General features: G+C 42.1%; 1 protein-coding gene across 3 annotated transcripts; it reads right to left on the bottom strand.

The window, feature by feature from the left end:
• Positions 1-303: 303 nt before the first annotated feature.
• On the bottom strand, positions 304-8,246 carry LOC126412334 (uncharacterized). Of its 3 annotated transcripts, none has more exons than XR_007575275.1 (3): positions 7,897-8,246; positions 6,485-6,966; positions 304-2,760 (listed from the first exon to the last, which is right to left on the bottom strand). XR_007575275.1 is itself a non-coding variant. In XM_050081876.1 (3 exons), the coding sequence occupies exon 3, from the start codon at positions 5,381-5,383 to the stop codon at positions 4,346-4,348; it is 1,038 nt and encodes a 345-aa protein (XP_049937833.1). In that variant the 5' UTR covers positions 5,384-6,687; positions 6,809-6,966; positions 7,897-8,237; the 3' UTR covers positions 4,001-4,345. The 3 variants fall into 3 exon arrangements, 2 of the variants coding, with proteins under 2 accessions (XP_049937833.1, XP_049937832.1); XM_050081876.1 differs by lacking the exon at positions 304-2,760 and having other exon boundaries at positions 4,001-6,687; positions 6,809-6,966; positions 7,897-8,237; XM_050081875.1 differs by lacking the exon at positions 304-2,760 and having other exon boundaries at positions 4,001-6,966; positions 7,897-8,237.
• Between the last annotated feature and the right edge of the window lie 12,748 nt (positions 8,247-20,994).

Genomic DNA, 20,994 nt, shown 5'->3' on the forward strand with positions numbered 1-20,994 from the left:
TTAATCCAGTGAAGTAACTTATTCGCCGCCCCACAGTGCCTCTCCTGCTTGTAATGGTCGCCTATTCGTAGATATTGCTAATTGCTATAATCGCACTATTTCACTCCAATTTACGGAGCTTGTTAGCACTTGATGTTAGGTTGGCGCCATTAAAATGCATTGTAGTAATCGCTGCTGCTTGCTGGATCGCTGCTGTGTCTTGATGCTGATGCTGGCTCTGAATCTGGTTGTCTAGGGTTAAAAACATGAGGTCCCGTGTTTTTTATGTGCTTTTGATGATAAAGAACGAGCGAAACCAACAAATATGTAAACTTCAAATATTTATTACTCTGGTGGCCATCTTAATTCCACTGTCCACCAAAGACCATGACACAACACAAAATAGTACTTCCTTTACATGTTCTTTGCATTGTTTATCCACCTCAAACAATAACACACAAACACACTTTACCAAAGTGACATTCCGACTGCCTCCTCGACCCTTCTTGCTGCTTGTATTTAAATCATTGTCAAAGAACTACTAAAAAGAGATACAGTTTATAAGTCACATGTACATCTGTTATCATAATTTGTGCAGATAAGTTATTAATTTGCATCGAGTGACATAATTTAACATGTTATTAAAATGACAGACAGATTTGTTGACTTGACAGAATAATTCTTTGTTACAAAAAGGCCGTTTTTTTAGAAGTTTGTCAATTGACTTCTCTAATTTGCATAAATAAGTAAATAACATGAATTATTAAGAATTACATTGGTTTTCGTCTAAAATAGGATTGATTACGTGAATACTGAGTGAAAACGCTCCTAGTGAACAAATAGGTTTCACTGGGTGATTTTTATTTAAGGAGATCCAAAATACCTAAGTTGGCCACTATTTTTCGTACTTCATATTAATTATTTAAGATGAACTTAGTGTTTTTACATGATGACATTTGCTGTATCAGTGATCAAGTGATATTAACTTTTGTGTGGGTCAGTTATTCAGTATAATTTAATGGGTTGACTGTTTATGGAGACATGTTGTGCAATCATTGTTAACATACACAATAACTTTTCTATTATCATAAATACTCGTTAAACTGGTTGAATTTGGAGGGTATCGCATACTTCGGTAAAGTAAAGCCTTTAATATGTTCCGTTACATGCTCCAGTTGGTCGGTTTGAAAAAAAAAAAAAATTCACAATTAATACTGCATGGGAGTATTTGTAACCGGAACAATGAGAACTCATCAAAATTTGCACTCTTTATTGCTTATTAGCTAATAAATTTCTCTTTTTGTGTGACATAAAATTAGATATAGGCAACATAAAACTAGTAAAGACAGTACATATTTCTTCAATCCATAGGTCCCAGCATTTTTTTCTCTTTAACCTTACCAGAGCTTTATATGGCGTGCTTTCCTTTCTGCGAAAGACTATGTTACCTCATTAAAGTTCGTCAAACGTTTCGCTACAGAAAAATCAAAATATCGTTGTCTAATACTGAAGAATTTGTTAATACGAATAGTACCCAAGATTTGTGTGGTTCTCAATTTGATTACGTCTATTTTGTCACTGTCTGCTAGATAAAACGAAGTAGGCCTTTCTAATATTGTAGCAATTGTAACCCACGCCAAATAAGTGAGAGTGTTTTGCTACAAATGGTCATTTACATAAATAACATGACAGAATATAATTCATAACATGACAGAATATAATTCATGAAGTACAAATATCAAATATTAGGCCTACCACAAGCAAAAAAGATTTATATTAGGGAATAGTTTGACATTTCATTCATACGCTCCAGTTTCTCAAGGATGAGATCAAAAAGTGGTAGTACGAAATTTTTATATAAATTTGCTATCGTAAAATTTTACCATATAATTTGTGTGTGTCCCCGTTTCTTCTTCCTCGTTCTAACAAACTATCTTGTCATCACTAATTCTGTAACTGTTCCTGCCATTGTCAAAACTTATTATTCAGTGAACTTCACTAACCGTTTTTCGCGCCATTCCTTGAATAGAACATAAGAGGCTGCTAACCAGGGACTGTATAACTGGCCCTTAGTAGAGTAGTGATCTGGCAAAAATTTTCCATCAGAATTTCATTGTCTTGAGAAGATAATACGTTATTCCTATTTATTTCCACCCTGGAAGTCTGGGTCTACAGCTTTCGCTAATAATTATAAGAACGCTGATCATCTGCACACCCTATCAACCACATAAACAACGATTGGCGTTCACCCCTTCGAATTTATTCAGCTCAGCTCGAATAGCCCCGTCCCCTTTTGTTTGCGAGAAAGTTACTTTTTTTTTTATTTCTATACGCGACGGGGATTCCCCTGACACAGACACCATGTACACTGTGCACGCATTCAAAAATCAACACACAATTCGTTCGGAAATCAACTTAGAATGTGTTCAAAGACGTTTCAAAAATAATATGAGTAATCGATATACCAAAGTGCTCTGGATGCTAGGCGCTTTGTGAAACAAGCTTTTTTTCCTCCATGGATATGGATTTGTCGGCCCCTGAAATTGCTGCCCGGGCCAGACACCCCGGTTTGCCCCTGCCCCTAGATCGGAGCCTGTACTTCCTTCCGCCATTCTGTGGTACTCTTCACGTTGCCTCCAAGTCCATATGAAAAAGCTGAGTCAGCACCGCATGTTGTGTTGGCAGGAGAGCCAATACCGTGTTACCAGTAGACGCCGAAATGCACACGTTTTAGCTCACGCAGGCTGGCGTGAAGAGGGAAGAACTATGCTGATGTGAGGTCTGGAACATGACAAGGAATGAGAATTCAGAAAGCGGGCGTAATCAGTTTATACTTAACTTTAATCCATTAATGATGAACGTCGCTCTTGAATGTACATGATTCACAATATCAGTATCAATAGTAACTGAATATGGAGCCTTGCTAGGTCGTAGCAAATGACGTAGCTGAAGGCTATGCTAAACTGTCGTCTCTGCAAATGAGAGCGTATGTAGGCAATGAACCATCGCTAGTAAAGTCGGCTGTACAACTGGGGCGAGTGCTAGGGAGTCTCTCTAGACTAGACCCACAGAACACCAATATAGTAGAAGTGCAAAGACCACGTTATTATATGGAAAAACAGAACGACACCAGCGCTACTTGTGGCCTGGCTGTGAACTTCAATACGAAAAAATATGGCGCGAAAATCTCTTATGTTTATTTCTAAATAAGCGAATTAGACGACAATATTTTTCATTTAATCTTTGAAAGTGGGCCGCATAATGCAGTAATAAAGGTTTTTGAGATCTTGCAAAGTAACATATAAAAGAAATCTCAGTCTAAAACACACATTAACTACTCGTAGCTGCAGTTTACATTGTGAAAATTTTCGTAAATTACGACATCACCTTTTGACTGTGAAATTTTTTTGTAAAACTCAATATTGCGATTATGGCCGTGTGGCCGTTATCATGTGGAAATAAACGAGCTTTAGCACATATCAGACTAAAAAATCATGAGACATTGCATGCATATATAAATGATTTTTACGTTTCCACATATCCTAAAGCACATTATGACCACTCGCATGATCGAAAGTGAAATAGTAGGTTACACAAATAAATAACTACACAGCTAATGGATAACCAAGAGGTCGTTTACAAAAAAAATCTGTGCTACAAACCAAGGATGTACTGTAAAGTCTACAAAATCCGATTTATTATTTTTTCTGTTGATTGTTATTTATGGATATTCAGTCATCTGAAATTGAACTTCTGCACAGTTCAAATAAATTTATGAAACACACAAAATGCTACTTTACATCAACTGAAAAACAAATTGAGAGCAGGTAGACACACCATGAATGTAGCCAAAATGCTTTTGCCAATGAGACATACAAAGAAAATTAACTGCAACACACAAATTTTTTTTTTCTTTTTTCCCCAACTTGGCTGTTATTTTGGTAACACCCATCTTGTTTAAATAATGAAAGAAGACACTGGTGCAACATTTATTTTTAACATTTTTATTTATTTACTTCCTCTTTGAAAACACTGTTTGGTACACTACTGAAAATTAACACAAATTCCCCTTGACAGCACTTTATTCATTATACTTTTAGAATCCAATCATCACATCTAGAAAGTGTTAAGTTATGTGCCTGCTGAATTACCAGATTTTGTCATAACAAGTCAAAGGCATGATTTTGATACAAGAACATTTGTATATGTATAGGGAGCTTACTCTCAATGTACACATAATAAACAAAATACAAAGTCTTTTAACATGATTTGAACTTCTTTTTAAGTTGTTGCATTCACAATTTCCTCTTGTTTGTAAATTTCTTTTCTTTCACAAACTTGTATATTATAAATGGAATACTTGTCTTCAGAAGTCTCTCTTCAATGTCATGTTTATTACAAATTGTTGTATGAGACAGAACAAATGTTTTTTTTTTTTTAAATTGTCGTGTAGTTTTGTTGTGTGACCATGACGATTTAGATACTCATACAGCTGATCATGGAGTGCCCTTAGGAAAATCATGACTCTTTCACTTGCATATTTCAAATGAGAATGCTCCTCACTATTCTCTTTAAATGAGGTAAACAAATGATTTTCAGTCACAACAGAGGAGTAGAGACTGGTATTACATGTTTCACAATCATCTGGTACATCTATGGCTTTTAGTACATAGCCTGCTACATAGGCTAAGGATTGTTGATCTTCTACAGACTCGATGATACCATCTGAGTAAGAATAAATTTGCTCAGGTGTATCAGTGTCTTTCATCTCACATTCACTTAAATGTTCACTCCTACCACTAGCTGCCGAAAAGTGACACAAACTGCTCAAGGGAGTGTAATCATCATTTTCACAGTTACTTACACTCATGGCTTTGAAAGGCAAAGTCATATGATTGACAACACAAGTCTTCAGAGCTTGTACAAACTGAAAACAAGTTGGGTTTGTATTAGCAATAACATGTTGTCTTATACAACAAAAGAAATTTTCTATAGCATCTTGATTGAACGCCTTTAAATTTAAGTACTTAAAGCCAACCACTTTCAAGGTCTTCCACAAGAAAATAATAGACTGTAATGTAATCTGCCAACCTTTTATGAAGCTAAACATATTAGTCTTGTTTCTTCCCATTTTTAAATCTATTATTTGCCAGCTGCCTGTTTCCCTCAATATGCTATACCACATCTCTAAATGTGGCGAATTTTCTGATAAAGCACACCTAAATTGTTTTCCATCCCTGGGATATTGCTCATTACTGTTGAGTGAATCAAAGAGATTATCTACCTTTTCCACAAACTCAGCTGTGTGTATAGCTTCAGATGGTAATGTGTGAGTAGAAACATATGTTTCAATTGCAGCTGCAACAGTATGGCTCATTTGTGCAGCAGCAACTTTTACCTTCATTTTGACATGGATTCAGAAAAGTTAAAGTGTTGTGCTTTTAATTTGGGCAGAGTTTTGAACTGTTTTTTTTTTTTTAATCCAAAAAGAACACTGTACTGATGTACTCAAACTTTGCTGCTTTGTGAGGTTCAAATTGAATTTTATTATCTATCAAAGCATTTCTAGTGTTTTTGAGCAGATGTGGTACATCATAAATAGTAACAATTGGTTGATTATTGACGACAAAATGAAATATACTGGGCTTCAACAAATTTGCTTCACACAGTTGCTTAAGGGCCTTTTGGTTTGTTGCATTCTGGTCACATACAGTACAAACCACTTTGAACCCAATATTCTGTAGTTCACTTATGATGTGAACAATGAGTGATTTCAAATGGGTGTAGTGGAAAGTGGTTGCAGTAAAGTAATATGCTAGAACTTGTTTCCAAGTTCTGTGAATGCCTTTCAGCATAAAAACCAATGCTTGACTAGCAGCTACAGGTGAACGTCCTAAATGACCCAAGTCCTGATACCCATAGATTAGCTGTTTGTGTGCATCATAGTACATACCATCATCCAGAGACATTTCATCAAAAAGTAGAGCACAATACTTGTCATTTTCATGCATATTACTTACTTCCCTTGCTAAAAAGTTCAATAAAGCTGGATTAAGTCCTGTATCAAATGGTATGTGAGAAAGCACTCCCTTGAGCAGCCTGACAGATGGAAGGGAGAAGTATGTGGCCAAGTATCTGTACAACCGGGGACTACGCTTATAAATAGATAAAGCAAATGCCTTATCTTGTATAGACCACCGTACTGCTGTGGGCTGCATATTGGCATTTCTTAACTGACTATTAATAAAAGTTTTAGTCACATCATTCAACTCTTCTTCAATGAACTGAAATTTCCTGTCATCATACAACTCTTTTAGAATTTTCAATTTATTCTTCTAATTCTGTAGCTGTTTTTTCAATTTACACACTCTGGAAACTGTAATTCTATGCAATTTATACATTTTGTGTTTTCTTGGAGTTAAATCACGTTTAGGAACGCCTGATCCCATTACACCTGCACTACTTTCAACATCATAAACAGGTGAGGATAAAAAGCTGTACTCACCATCATCTGTGCTCTGTAAAGAGGGACTGCTTCGTTGTATTACTGTAGATTTTGCATTGTGACCTGTCTCATGCACACTTATATTTGCACCCGATGTGGTGAAACTGCCGCCGCCACCACCACCACTAGTGTAACACAGATGGGTGGGGGGAGGATGATACAACACCAATTCCATGTGCTTTGGTATAACACCAGAATTTAGCCTGTGTATAGTAAAGTTCACAAAATCTGCTTCATAAAAATGATCCTCACACACATAATAATAACTATAGTTGACACCTTCATCTATATTACAGATCAATTTCCACTTCTTTAAAGTCTCACTTTTTGATGCAGCTGGAAATTTATAGAAATGTTTATTCTTGTGTTTGGAATTTATTTTTACATAATAACTACTCCTGCATCCAGGAAATTTGCACGAGTATTTCAATTTCAATCTCAAACTGGATTCTTCTCTTCCTGTATGATCCATCCTCATGTGTCTGAAATGTTATTCAAACCAAAAATTAGGAACGCGAAAAAAGATCAGGTATGGTTTACATTGATTAATGTTAAAGAAAACTCAATGTGAAATTAATTTCACTATCAAAAATCATATTAGCTTATGTCTAAATGCAGCTATCCTGTACTGAAGTATTGTTAACTGCTATCATGGCTTGTAATCTGATGTGTTATTGCTACAAAATATTGAAAAAACGAAACAAATTCTCATTTCTACTACAGATATGCACATCACTCTATATATAACTGCGTGAGTGTAGCTGCACTATATTCTATATTCAACACTACTTCGTTAAACAGTGCTAAACAGTGCTATCAGGTGGTAGAAACACTGCTTATTGTACCATTTCAGTATATTTCAGCATCTAGATACCATGGTCGATACCAAATTCAACTGTACATTATCAGTAACAGTTACAGCTGTAAATCTGTATTACATTGTGTTGAGCATTAAAGTGCGAGAAGATTTCTACTGCATTGGATATTGCCACAATAATACGTGTAAATGTTCAACTGCTTGAAGAACCTGCTTTGTGTGACTTCGAAACAAATGTCTTATTATGTGAGAACACAACCTTTGTCGATACAACAGCAACAAATACTTTTTACCTGGATAGAGTGTTATGTACTGTACAGAATATTTACTGTCGAAAACGGGAAATAGAACACACTCAAGGCATTACGAATCAATTGTAACAAGTCCAATATTTGGTATGTAGTAAACGGCACAATAAATGATACTTATTATGTCACTAAGAGTACTTCGTGGCAAAAAGGAAGACGAATCAAAGCCAGAATTATATTCCATTACAGGATTCGGAAAGTTGAATACAAACTATGTCAAAAGCTGCTAGCATGGGATTCTCTATGAAATACAAGGAAATATTAACAGAAATAAGAAATATACTTACCCTTTAAGTAAACTGAGCAACGGAAATTGTATTTCTTTGCAGGAACAAATATACAAGAGTCCACAGAACGTAATGTGATGATACAACCTCGTGTTTTATATGAAACAAAAGTAAAAACGTAAATACTGAATCATCACACCATCAAATATTACGAATGCATCCAAAAATTAAGTAGAATAATAGCAACATACTTACACTGCAATTTAAACGAAAAATCACGATCACGTTGCTACGATACCCAAACAATTATGGAATTGGAAGACTACGTCATCCAATAGGAACACGAGACTATAAATTGCTACACTTGCAGCGCTCCAAGTGGCCTGGGACCAAACCAACGTCGTGTTACCGGAAATCCCTATATGAGTTTCACCCCCCTGACTAGACCTGCCGTGTGGCGGCGCTCGGTCTGCAATCACTGATAGTGGCGACACGCGGGTCCGACGTATACTAACGGACCGCGGCCGATTTAAAGGCTACCACCTAGCAAGTGTGGTGTCTGGCGCTGACACCACAAAGGAGATGTTGAATTCAAGAGAATCCATAATGGATCCTGGGCATATGATTTTACAGTAAAATTCATTAATGACGGTTCACTGTAGACTGAAACGGGCGCTGAAGTTCTTGACATTGTGCGCCCACACCACCATCTCGTAGTCGTCATCATCATCATCATATAATGACAGTTGTTTATTATTAAATAATTTTAATTTTTACCATTTCGTAACGTGTATTCATTTAAATAATCCTTGAATTTGTAGTTGGAATTATTTGAGAGGTATGCACTGATTGACTTCTTGAATATTTGGATTTTAATTAACTCCTCTGGTCTCCTCAGTAAATTCATTGAACAACCTTATTCTATTTTTGGACGTGCTGTTTTGTGTTTTCTTTTTGTTTACTCTTGCTAAATGTAACTTAACTGATTGTTATCGACCTATGATAATCTATAAGCTTAGTCCGTTATTGAGCTACAATGATCTATTAGCTTGGTCAGCCAGCCGTAGTGGCCGAGCGGTTCTAGTCGCTACAGTCTGGAACCGCGCGACCGCTACGGTCGCAGGTTCGAATCCTGCCTCGGGCGTAGATGTGTGTGATGTCCTTAGGTTAGTTTGGTTTAAGTAGTTCTAAGTTCTAGGGGACGGATGACCACAGCAGTTAAGTCCCATAGTGCTCAGAGCCATTTGAACCATTTATTAGCTTGGTCAACTAACAATCCCACGTGATTGAGGAGAAAAAACATCAGGTAAAATAATTACAATGTTTGTGTATGTCGTAAAACTAGGCTTTTTTAAATGTATAATTGATTGGCTCCACAGCGTTCCCCTCAGCACTTTATCTATGAACGGTAAGATTGATAACTTAAAGTTTATTGTGGCTATTAATTGCTATAACTCACGGATGATAGAAAGGCAATATAAAAGAAAATTATCGTGTATCAGGAGCAACACGCAGTCGAATTTTTTGTCACCGCCACAGAGATATACAAAGCTTCCGTTTGTGGGGAAATTATCGTATAAGCTAGCTAAAATATTCAAAATTTTCAACGTCCATGCAGGTTTTTTTGCCGCGTAATAATGTTAAGAACTCATACGTGCAAGGTAAGTGACCTATGCTTCTCTGGGGTTTACAAATTAAAATGCAATGTCTCTCATAAATTGTATATTAGTCAAACATAAACGATATCTAGCAAGCATCTGTTAAACAAAAAAGGTCAAGTAAAGCAGCAGCCTCTGCATTTGCTGAACACCTGAAGACTACAGGGCACAAACCACCCACTCTCGATGGCCTTTGCATCTTTTATGGTGTTCGTAGAGGCAAAAAACTTGATTTATTGGAAGAGTTGGAAATTGTTAAAAATACGTGTGCGGTCGACAAACAATTGCTTAACAATCAGCTCCCCCTAGTAGGAACCAAAGCTGTTATGATTCATTGATGTCAGTTTTTAAAATCTTTACATAAATTGGTTATGTTCTTCTCACGGGTTTCCATTCGGGTTTATTATTGCTCTCCCCTTCCTGTAACTGATTCACTCTTAGGTATTACACTTTTCAAGTCGAGTGGAGACTTAACTGTTTTTGAAGTTTGTTTTATCTCCGGTTATCAGAGTTTCTCTTTGGGTGTGACTGTGTTTTGATTAACCGTAGCGTCTTCATTTCACGACAGTGACGCAATCATTTTAAATGTTTTTTGTTAGCATTAAATATGCTGACTGTCACACAACCGCTCTGAGCACCACATCTGATTGTGGTCTGCAGTCATTGTATGCAAGCCTCAGTCCATTGCACGCCCGTGCGTTCGCATGACGATCTTGCTGTGAAGTTGCGGCGACATCTCTGTGTACTCTGTTTAAATACCGGCTGATGAAAAAGTCAGTATAAATTTGAAAACTTAATAAACCCCGGAATAATGTAGATAGAGAGGTAAAAATTGACGCACATGCTTGGAATGACATGGGGTTTTATTAGAACCACCCCATATTGCTAGACGCGTGAAAGATCTCTTGCGCGCGTCGTTTGGTGATGATCGTGTGCTCAGCCGCCATTTTCGTCATGCTTGGCCTCCCAGGTCCCCAGGCCTCAGTCCGTGCGATTATTGGCTTTAGGGTTACCTGAAGTCGCAAGTGTATCGTGATCGACCGACATCTCTAGGGATGCTGAAAGACAACATCCGACGCCAATGCCTCACCATAACTCCGGACATGCTTTACAGTGCTGTTCGCAGAATTATTCCTCGACTACAGCTATTGTTGGGGAATGATGGTGGACTTATTGAGCATTTCCTGTAAAGAACATCATCTTTGCTTTGTCTTACTTTGTTATGCTAATTATTGCTATTCTGATCAGATGAAGCGCCATTTGTCGGACATTTTTTGAACTTTTGTATTTTTTTTTCTAATAAAACGCCATGTCATTCCAAGCATGTGTGTCAATTTGTACCTCTCTATCTACATTATTCCGTGATTTATTCAGTTTTCAAATTTGTACTGACTTTTTGACCACCCGGTATATATACATCTTTGTCAGTCTGGTCCTACCATTGCGCCATTCTGACCTGCTGGTACGACTCTGATAAGGTATGCTTAGTCTGATTATTTAACGTTCCATCCAGCCGTTACACGATATTATATTAACTGTTTTTGACTGTGCCTCTGCGGGTTTATCTGGTTTGACGCGAGCTTTAGTCTAGCACAGAGGCATTTTATGGTTTGTAAAACATTATAAAAGGAAAATTGCCAGGTTATTAAAAGTTCTTCATTTACATTTAGAATCGTGCATGCTTTCGTGTCTGCTTACTTTGTGATTCCTATAGATAATCTAAAAGATGCCCCACGAAGGCGAAACGCGTTGTTAATAAAAGAATAAATTGCAACAAAGACAGTTTTCAATTCATATTTTCGGTAAGCGTTGTCTGCTGTCGTTCTGCCCCTTATAGGCCGAGCAGAAACTAAGTCTAATGTTACCTTCTTCCGAAAAATATTTTATTAGGTATGACAATCTTCTGAAAATTAAGTCACCTCGAAGTGTTCATTGTAATTGTCTCCGCCCACACGTCTTCTCATACAGCTTTTGTAGGCCATTCCTACACGTGGACGTGGACGAGGAAATGATTCCCAGGGCGAACGCTTACTCAAACCGAGTGGGCAGAGTCTGAGCTAAGGGTCGATCTTCATTACGTTAATGGTTGGTCGTCTGCGACTGTGCCCACTGTAAAACGCTCCTCACGGCTTCAGCCTCTCCTGAGACGTGCGACGCCCCACAGACCAGCGACCTAGCAGTCCTCTGACACTACTACGACGTTTCGTGTGTTTCTCATGTCCTAGAGCTGCCACCAACGTTCGAAACGAGTAACGAGTTACAGTCAAGCTAATAACTATCAGTTATGCCAACATACACTGATGGAAAAAAAGTCGCAACACCAAGAAGTAGCTGTGCGACATAAACGAGGGTTGGTGGGCGTGTTTCTACATCTGAAAGATGATGGCTAGGAGCGCCACTATGAGGATGCAAATCAGGTTTGGTTTAAAAACACGCTGTAATGGTCGTGAATGTTAGTTACCTCTGAGATTTGAGTTGATGTTAATCAAGAATGCCTTTAAGGCGACAAAGATGCCATTATCAACACCTCACTGAGTCTGATCGACGTCATGTAATAGGGCCACGAGAAGCTTGATGGTCCTTCTCTGATAATGCAAAAAGACAGGAATGTACACTCATGCTCATAAATTAAGGATAATTGCAGAATGTTGTGCCACAGAACGTGGCACTACACAAAACTGACGCTAATAGCATAGGCACATATGGAACACATACGGCACAGATCTGTAAGTCCACGGTATTGGTGATAAGTTGAGAAAACCGTCCCGAAACACATGTGCTACAAAACGTCACTGTTTCCTACGCATGTACCCTGACATCAATATGGGATATGATCACCATGCACATGTACACAGGCCGCACAACGGATTGGCATACTCTGTATCAGGTGGTTGAGCAGCTGTTGGGGTATAACGTCCCATTCTTGCACCAGTGCCTGTCGGGGCTCCAGAAGTGTCCTAGGGGTTTGAAGACGTGCACCAATCATAATACCACCCCACGCCATCAAACCACGACCTCCATACAGGTCCATTTGAAGGACATTAAGGGGTTGGTATCTGGTTCCTGGTTCACGCCAGATGAAAACCCAGCGAGAATCAGATTATACTTGGTCTCGTCCGTGAACATAACCTGGGACCACTGTTCCAATGACTATGTACTGTGTGCCTGGACACCAGGCTTTACGGGCTCTCCTGTGACCAGGGGTCAGTGGAATGCACCTTGCAGGTCTCCGAGCGAATAAACCATGTCTGTTGTCTGTAGACTGTGTGTCTGGAGACAACTGTTCCACTGGCTACTGTACGGTCCCGAGCAAGCCTACCTGCAGTACTCTGTGGCCGTCTGCAGGCACTGATGGTGAGATGTCGCTCTTCTTGTGGTGTTGTACACTTTGGACGTCCCGTGCTGTAGCCAAATGCACCGCATGGTCATACCGCGAGTTGATTTAAACCAGCAAACCGCCCACCAGAGCGTTGTTTCGCCACCTATCAGCATATCCTTAATTTATGTGCATGACTGTAGATTGCTGGCAGCGGTTGTAAGGAGAATGTACCGTCGCAAGAAGAATGGGTTCCAGGCGGCCACATGGCACTTCAGGTGAACTGCAACAGGTCAGTTGTGATCGGCGTGTATCTCTGGCGCATCGTACTTAATCTGCAGCAGCAGCTTGAGCAGGAGTTGGCATCAAGGTGACACAACGAACTGTTAGAAATGGTTTACTTTAAGGTCAGCTCCGAGCCAGACGTCCGTAACGTGTATTCCACTGACTCCAAACCACCACCATTTGCGACTTCAGTGGTGTCGAGCGAGAGCTCACTGGATAATAGGGTGAAGGTCTGTTGTGCTTTCTGATGAAGACTGGTTGTGCCTCGGTGCCGGTGATATCCATATGTTGGATAGAAGGAGGCCTGCAACCAACCCGTCTGCGAGCTAGACACAATCCACCTGCATCTGAAATCATAGCCTGCGGTGCAATTTCTTATGACAGCAGGAGCACTCACGTCACCATCTCACGCACACTGACCGCAAGTTTGTATGTCAACTTGGTAATTCGACCTGTTGTGCTGCCATTCACGAACAGCGTTCCAGCGGGTGTTTTCCAACAGGATAACGCTCGCCCACATACTGCTGTAGCAACCCAACAGGCTCTATGAAGTATCGACATGCCTCGACCTGCTTGATCATCGGATCGGTCTCCAACAGAGCGCATATACGATGTCATCAGGTGACAACTCCAGCTTCATCCACAAACAGCACTAACTGTCACTGTATAGACTGACCATGTGCAACAGGCATGGAATTCTATCTCACAAACTGAAATCCAGTATCTCTACAACATAATGCATGCACGTTTTCATGCTTGCATTCAACATTCTGTTGATTACACCAGTTATTAATGCAGCCTGTGATCTTGCTATGTTAACTGCTTAAATATTCTGCCTAGACAAATTTATTCCCTGAACTGTTGAGCAATCAACAGGCCGCGCTGAGGTCTCTAGTAGAACATCTGTGCCATAGGAGGGTGTGGTTCGTGCGGAGATAGTAGGCGAGAGGGCAGTGACGGTGAGACAGGCAAGGTGAAAACAGTTCGCTCGGGGTGATGCAGCTGTGTTGGAACCTGGTGGCGAAGCGTGTAGTGTGGCAGCAGTTCATGGCTGGTACAAGTATGGCCCTTAACAGTCATCGGCTCGTAGCAGCGATACCATGAAGAGAGACTCAGGCGCGTTCTGGATTGTGAGCCATTATTACTTCGGTTGTGGTCAGCTGCAAACACTCGGATGCGCGCTGCACGTACTGAGGGAAGGAGTGTGTTGTGTGGTTCAGCGACCGACCGAACCTGGGGCCCTATTCTGTATCTTTCGGCAGCTCTGCCCAACAGATCGAGAGGCGGTGTTGTTTTCAAAGGAGAGCCCACACGTTATTCTGTAAGTACACTCCTGGAAATGGAAAAAAGAACACATTGACACCGGTGTCAGACCCACCATACTTGCTCCGGACACTGCGAGGGCTGTACAAGCAATGATCACACGCACGGCACAGCGGACACACCAGGAACCGCGGTGTTGGCCGTCGAATGGCGCTAGCTGCGCAGCATTTGTGCACCGCCGCCGTCAGTGTCAGCCAGTTTGCCGTGGCATACGGAGCTCCATCGCAGTCTTTAACACTGGTAGCATGCCGCGACAGTGTGGACGTGAACCGTATGTGCAGTTGACGGACTTTGAGCGAGGGCGTATAGTGGGCATGCGGGAGGCCGGGTGGACGTACCGCCGAATTGCTCAACACGTGGGGCGTGAGGTCTCCACAGTACATCGATGTTGTCGCCACTGGTCGGCGGAAGGTGCACGTGCCCGTCGACCTGGGACCGGACCGCGGCGACGCACGGATGCACGCCAAGACCGTAGGATCCTACGCAGTGCTGTAGGGGACCGCACCGCCACTTCCCAGCAAATTAGGGACACTGTTGCTCCTGGGGTATCGGCGAGGACCATTCGCAACCGTCTCCACGAAGCTGGGCTACGGTCCCGCACACCGTTAGGCCGTCTTCCGCTCACGCCCCAACATCGTGCAGCCAGCCTCCAGTGGTGTCGCGACAGGTGTGAATGGAGGGACGAATGGAGACGTGTCGTCTTCAGCGATGAGAGTCGCTTCTGCCTTGGTGCCAATGATGGTCGTATGCGTGTTTGGCGCCGTGCAGGTGAGCGCCACAATCAGGACTGCATACGACCGAGGCACACAGGGCCAACACCCGGCATCATGGTGTGGGGAGCGATCTCCTACACTGGCTGTACACCACTGGTGATCGTCGAGGGGACACTGAATAGTGCACGGTTCATCCAAACCGTCATCGAACCCATCGTTCTACCATTCCTAGACCGGCAAGGGAACTTGCTTTTCCAACAGGACAATGCACGTCCGCATGTATCCCGTGCCACCCAACGTGCTCTAGAAGTTGTAAGTCAACTACCCTGGCCAGCAAGATCTCCGGATCTGTCCCCCATTGAGCATGTTTGGGACTGGATGAAGCGTCGTCTCACGCGGTCTGCACGTCCAGCACGAACGCTGGTCCAACTGAGGCGCCAGGTGGAAATGGCATGGCAAGCCGTTCCACAGGACTACATCCATCATCTCTACGATCGTCTCCATGGGAGAATAGCAACCTGCATTGCTGCGAAAGATGGATATACACTGTACTAGTGCCAACATTGTGCATGCTCTGTTGCCTGTGTCTATGTGCCTGTGGTTCTGTCAGTGTGATCATGTGATGTATCTGACCCCAGGAATGTGTCAATAAAGTTTCCCCTTCCTGGGACAATGAATTCACGGTGTTCTTATTTCAATTTCCAGGAGTGTATTTCGGAAGCGTTGCTGCACGGTCCAAGTGAACCGAGGTGTTGTTGTCAGTTCTCGCGCCAACCAATCAAAAGCAAGCTGCCACAGATCTGTGCATGTGAACTGCAGCATGCACAGCGCCATGAACCGGAAGCGGCTAGCAGCCAACATAGGCACGCTATTCTTCGCAGTGCGAAAAGTGTGTTTAGAGTGTGTAATACTACTAAAATTTCGCTGACCACGTGTTCCCTTTCATGCGTTATAACGATTGGTTGCCGTGCGGTTTAAGGCGCCATGTGCGGGTTGCGCGGCCCTTCCGCCGGAGGTTCGATTCCTTCCTCGGGCATGGGTGTGTTCGTTGTTCCTAGTTTAAGTTAGTTTAAGTAGTGTCTAAGTCTAGGGACCGATGACCTCAGCAGTTTGGTCCCTTAGGAATTCACACACATTTGAATAACGATAGGGTATTTGATAGTGTTCTGGAAATTGTCGTAAAATCCATATATCATTATTCTCATTCACATTGGCAACTTGTTTTGGATTTTATGTTTCGGAATATGAGTTAGGAATGGTGTGTAATACCACATTGTACAAATACATCTACAAAAGCACATAGAAATTGTTTAAGAGAATGTCAAAGAATAAGAGGATGCATAGAATGCGGTTGTAACTGGCTCCTAGAGATTCAGATGATGAAGTAGCCTACTTCCGTACGTGATACAGCAACGATTTGGGTCTGAAAAACAAAATATAGAAAACGCCTTTTCGACAGCGTGTGGCGAGTGCAGCTATTCAAGTTCGTCGTAGTTTATAACATGCATCTGATGAATCACTGAATCAAAATGTTTCATATATGGTAGTATAGTGTAAAAATATTATGGGGGGGGGGGGGATCTTTCATCTTTGTCTACAGTTGTTGAGGATTCGCTCGCAGATAATTACTTGTGACAAGGACGAGTATAAAAATGATTGCTGCTAGTTTCATTCGCAGTAGTTTAAATTGTGCTCTTAGATTCCTGTCTAACCACACGCTCGGAAATTGCTACGTGTTTGGGAAAATGTGGTGAATTATTTGTGACAAAAAACAATATAAATGTCACTGTCAGTTGTTTCAAGCACAGCTGTTTTATCTGTAGTAGCAGTTTCAACTTTCTTTTCTTAAACATACGGAAGTCACGAAATGGAAGATACTCACTACTGAGAAAAGGCACTCTTACATATGAATAACAACGAACATTGCTGAAAAATACAAACACAAACAGGAGAAAATTTTTTTCCACGTAGTGAGATGCGATCCTATGACGTTCAACACTGCAGTGCGTTGCGTTAGACCCTTTTTCTTTGTTCGTTATTGTATTTGGTCGTAGCGGACGTCACATGACATCCGTTAAAGTCCGTTGTTATTTCTTTGACTCAGTTTTTTTATTTTTTTTTTATTACAGGGATCTGACCGAACCCACTGAGCTACCACTCTTATCCACTGCGCCAGCTGTGCACCACTAGGCAGTGAACGCTTTATTGCTGCTACTTGTAATGGAGAGGGACGCTGGCTGACTTCGTTACCGAATGATGCAATCATAAGCCGTAAATATACGAACGTTTGGAAGGTTTCCACTATTAGGCTTCACAAAATTCCTTTCCATTGTTACTTAAAAACTGTAAACGCGTTTCGATTATTAATAACTAAATCATTTGCGGGAAAAAGTACGCAAAATCCGTAGTAATTTCAGCTAATTCTCACTAGTAATTTCAGCTAATTCTCATGTAATATATGTAAGCAAAGGCAACGTCTTGAAATTTCATTATTTTTAAACTCTTAACTACACAAAAACAACAGGTATTTTGTGAGAATATTGTCAAAAAAATGCTTTTTTGATGTTACTTAAAAACTGCAAACGCGTTTCGATTATTAATAACTAAATCATTTGCGGGAAAAAGCAATACAAACCATATTTCCAACGAAGGGAAACAGTCTATTATGAACACACTTTGCACTCGGATGCGTCCTGCTGATTCTTCAGGAAGACATAATCACTAAATCCGAAACTAAAACCACTCGATAATTCGAAAATAACAAATTCTAGCTATAAGCAAATCACACTGAACCGAACGAATGACCACACTGAAATCTAACCACCTCTCTCCAGCTAACCACCAACTTGGTACAGTTGTCGGAAAATCAGCGGGAGAACCGATCAGTCTCAGAAACTTACAGAATAGCAACTTCGGATGTTGTTGTGGTCTTCAGTCCAGAGAGTGGTTTGATGCAGCTCTCCATGCTACTCTATCATGTGCAAGCTTCTTCGTCTCCCAGTCCCTACTGCAACCTAGATGAAACGCGTAGCTTCAATATCAGCCTAATTTGACTCAAAAGACTGTATGTAATTGCAGATAAGTAACAAAACGAATGCCAAAGTCAGTGCTATTAAAGACTTTCAGAGAAAGCCGTAGTACATGAACTTTGTATGCAAATAAACAAAACTGTGCAACGGAACTAGTCTGTGAGAACAGTGAACATACTAGTATTGCAAAGTGCATAACAACGTTGACCCTTACCTTCAGTGAAGTGTTCAATCACATGTGCGGGTGCAGCATCCTGTGTAGAAACTCTTAGGTAAACCACGACTAGTAGCCGTTCTAGGGAACTCGCACTACTATGAACCGAGTGTACACAGGTTGCAAAAGTAAACCGCACATCGGCAATGTTCTGCGCGAAGCTGTGAATTGTCGTGGTGGAATGTCAGCCACGTGGTTGCCCAGTATTCGCAGCATTTCAAAACAAAGAGACTTGTCACTGCTAAGCTATTTGTGGTTGCGGCACAGTTTGTAGCGCCGCGCGCCACGCGAACACTGCCGGAGGGCTGAGGTGGGGAAGGGGAAGGCAGTCCTGCAGTATGCTCACGTCGGCAAGACGAATAATGCCCAGCGGAAGTATTCCCCATCCGAAAAATACAGCATTACAGTGTACTGAATTTTATTGCCTCTGAGTAGTGTTTCGTTTCTTGCCATTTAAGCGCTTCCATCTCTTTTCGTTAGTGCATATTAGTTTTCAGTTACACATGTCTGTACAGTTTTTTGTTTTGTTTATTCTTTTGTCAAGAGCAATGCGCTTTCAATAACTGGTGGGCCGTTAGCCACCGGATTATCTTCCGCCTCCACAATGTTATCAGACCGTAAGAAGGGACAGATGATTCATTTTGAGGGTAGTGAATAAGGAAGTAAGAAATACACTCCTGGAAATTGAAATAAGAACACCGTGAATTCATTGTCCCAGGAAGGGGAAACTTTATTGACACATTCCTGGGGTCAGATACATCACATGATCACACTGACAGAGCCACAGGCACATAGACACAGGAAACAGAGCATGCACAATGTCGGCACTAGTACAGTGTATATCCACCTTTCGCAGCAATGCAGGTTGCTATTCTCCCATGGAGACGATCGTAGAAATGCTGGATGTAGTCCTGTGGAACGGCTTGCCATGCCATTTCCACCTGGCGCCTCAGTTGGACCAGCGTTCGTGCTGGACGTGCAGACCGCGTGAGACGACGCTTCATCCAGTCCCAAACATGCTCAATGGGGGACAGATCCGGAGATCTTGCTGGCCAGGGTAGTTGATTTACACCTTCTAGAGCACGTTGGGTGGCACGGGATACATGCGGACGTGCATTGTCCTGTTGGAACAGCAAGTTCCCTTGCTGGTCTAGGAATGGTAGAACGATGGGTTCGATGACGGTTTGGATGTACCGTGCACTATTCAGTGTCCCCTCGACGATCACCAGTGGTGTACGGCCAGTGTAGGAGATCGCTCCCCACACCATGATGCCGGGTGTTGGCCCTGTGTGCCTCGGTCGTATGCAGTCCTAATTGTGGCGCTCACCTGCACGGCGCCAAACACGCATACGACCATCATTGGGACCGAGGCAGAAGCGACTCTCATCGCTGAAGACGACACGTCTCCATTCGTCCCTCCATTCACGCCTGTCGCGACACCACTGGAGGCGGGCTGCACGATGTTGGGGCGTGAGCGGAAGACGGCCTAACGGTGTGCGGGACCGTAGCCCAGCTTCATGGAGACGGTTGCGAATGGTCCCAGGAGCAACAGTGTCCCTAATTTGCTGGGAAGTGGCGGTACGGTCCCCTACGGCACTGCGTAGGATCCTACGGTCTTGGCGTGCATCCGTGCGTCGCTGCGGTCCGGTCCCAGGTCGACGGGCACGTGCACCTTCCGCCGACCACTGGCGACAACATCGATGTACTGTGGAGACCTCACGCCCCACGTGTTGAGCAATTCGGCGGTACGTCCACCCGGCCTCCCGCATGTCCACTATACGCCCTCGCTCAAAGTCCGTCAACTGCACATACGGTTCACGTCCACGCTGTCGCGGCATGCTACCAGTGTTAAAGACTGCGATGGAGCTCCGTATGCCACGGCAAACTGGCTGACACTGACGGCGGCGGTGCACAAATGCTGCGAGGCTAGCGCCATTCGACGGCCAACACCGCGGCTCCTGGTGTGTCCGCTGTGCCGGGCGTGTGATCATTGCTTGTACAGCCCTCTCGCAGTGTCCGGAGCAAGTATGGTGGGTCTGACTCACCGGTGTCAATGTGTTCTTTTTTCCATTTCCAGGAGTGTATTATAAAATAACGTGATTTAGAAGCAAGGCAGGAAAGTAAAACAAGGTTACCTGACATATCTCTACGATCAGTTACAAAAATTTGAAAAGGTGTAATTTCCACAGGTATAGCCCCTGTGTGCCCCTTGTAAAAAGCGTCCAAGATACGAAGTACGTAAGTTTCACTGTCATTACTAGGGTATGGATGCAATAAGAGACATCATACTACGTACATGTGGACATAACATTTCTATTGCAAGCTAGAAACAGTGGAGAAGCCCTCACGAATAACAATGTCTCTTCTAGACGAACATTAATAAACTAATTATACAACAGCCTACATAAATGAAGAAATGATCGATATTATTCCTAAGGTATGAGCATCCTGAAAGAGCATGGTGATTTGAAATGTTTAATTTCTTGAAATGTATCAAATGGTTCAAATGGCTCTGAACACTATGGGACTTAACTTCTGAGGTCATCAGTCCCCTAGAACTTAGAACTACTTAAACGTAACTAACCTAAGGGCATCACACACATCCATGCCCGAGGCAGCA

Source organism: Schistocerca serialis, chromosome 7, assembly GCF_023864345.2.
Source record: "Schistocerca serialis cubense isolate TAMUIC-IGC-003099 chromosome 7, iqSchSeri2.2, whole genome shotgun sequence".
Classification (NCBI taxonomy): domain Eukaryota; kingdom Metazoa; phylum Arthropoda; class Insecta; order Orthoptera; family Acrididae; genus Schistocerca; species Schistocerca serialis.

Excerpts from the sequence above, each read along its gene's own strand:
- LOC126412334 (XM_050081876.1), bottom strand. The coding sequence starts at position 5,383 with ATGAAGGTAAAAGTTGCTGCTGCACAAATGAGCCATACTGTTGCAGCT.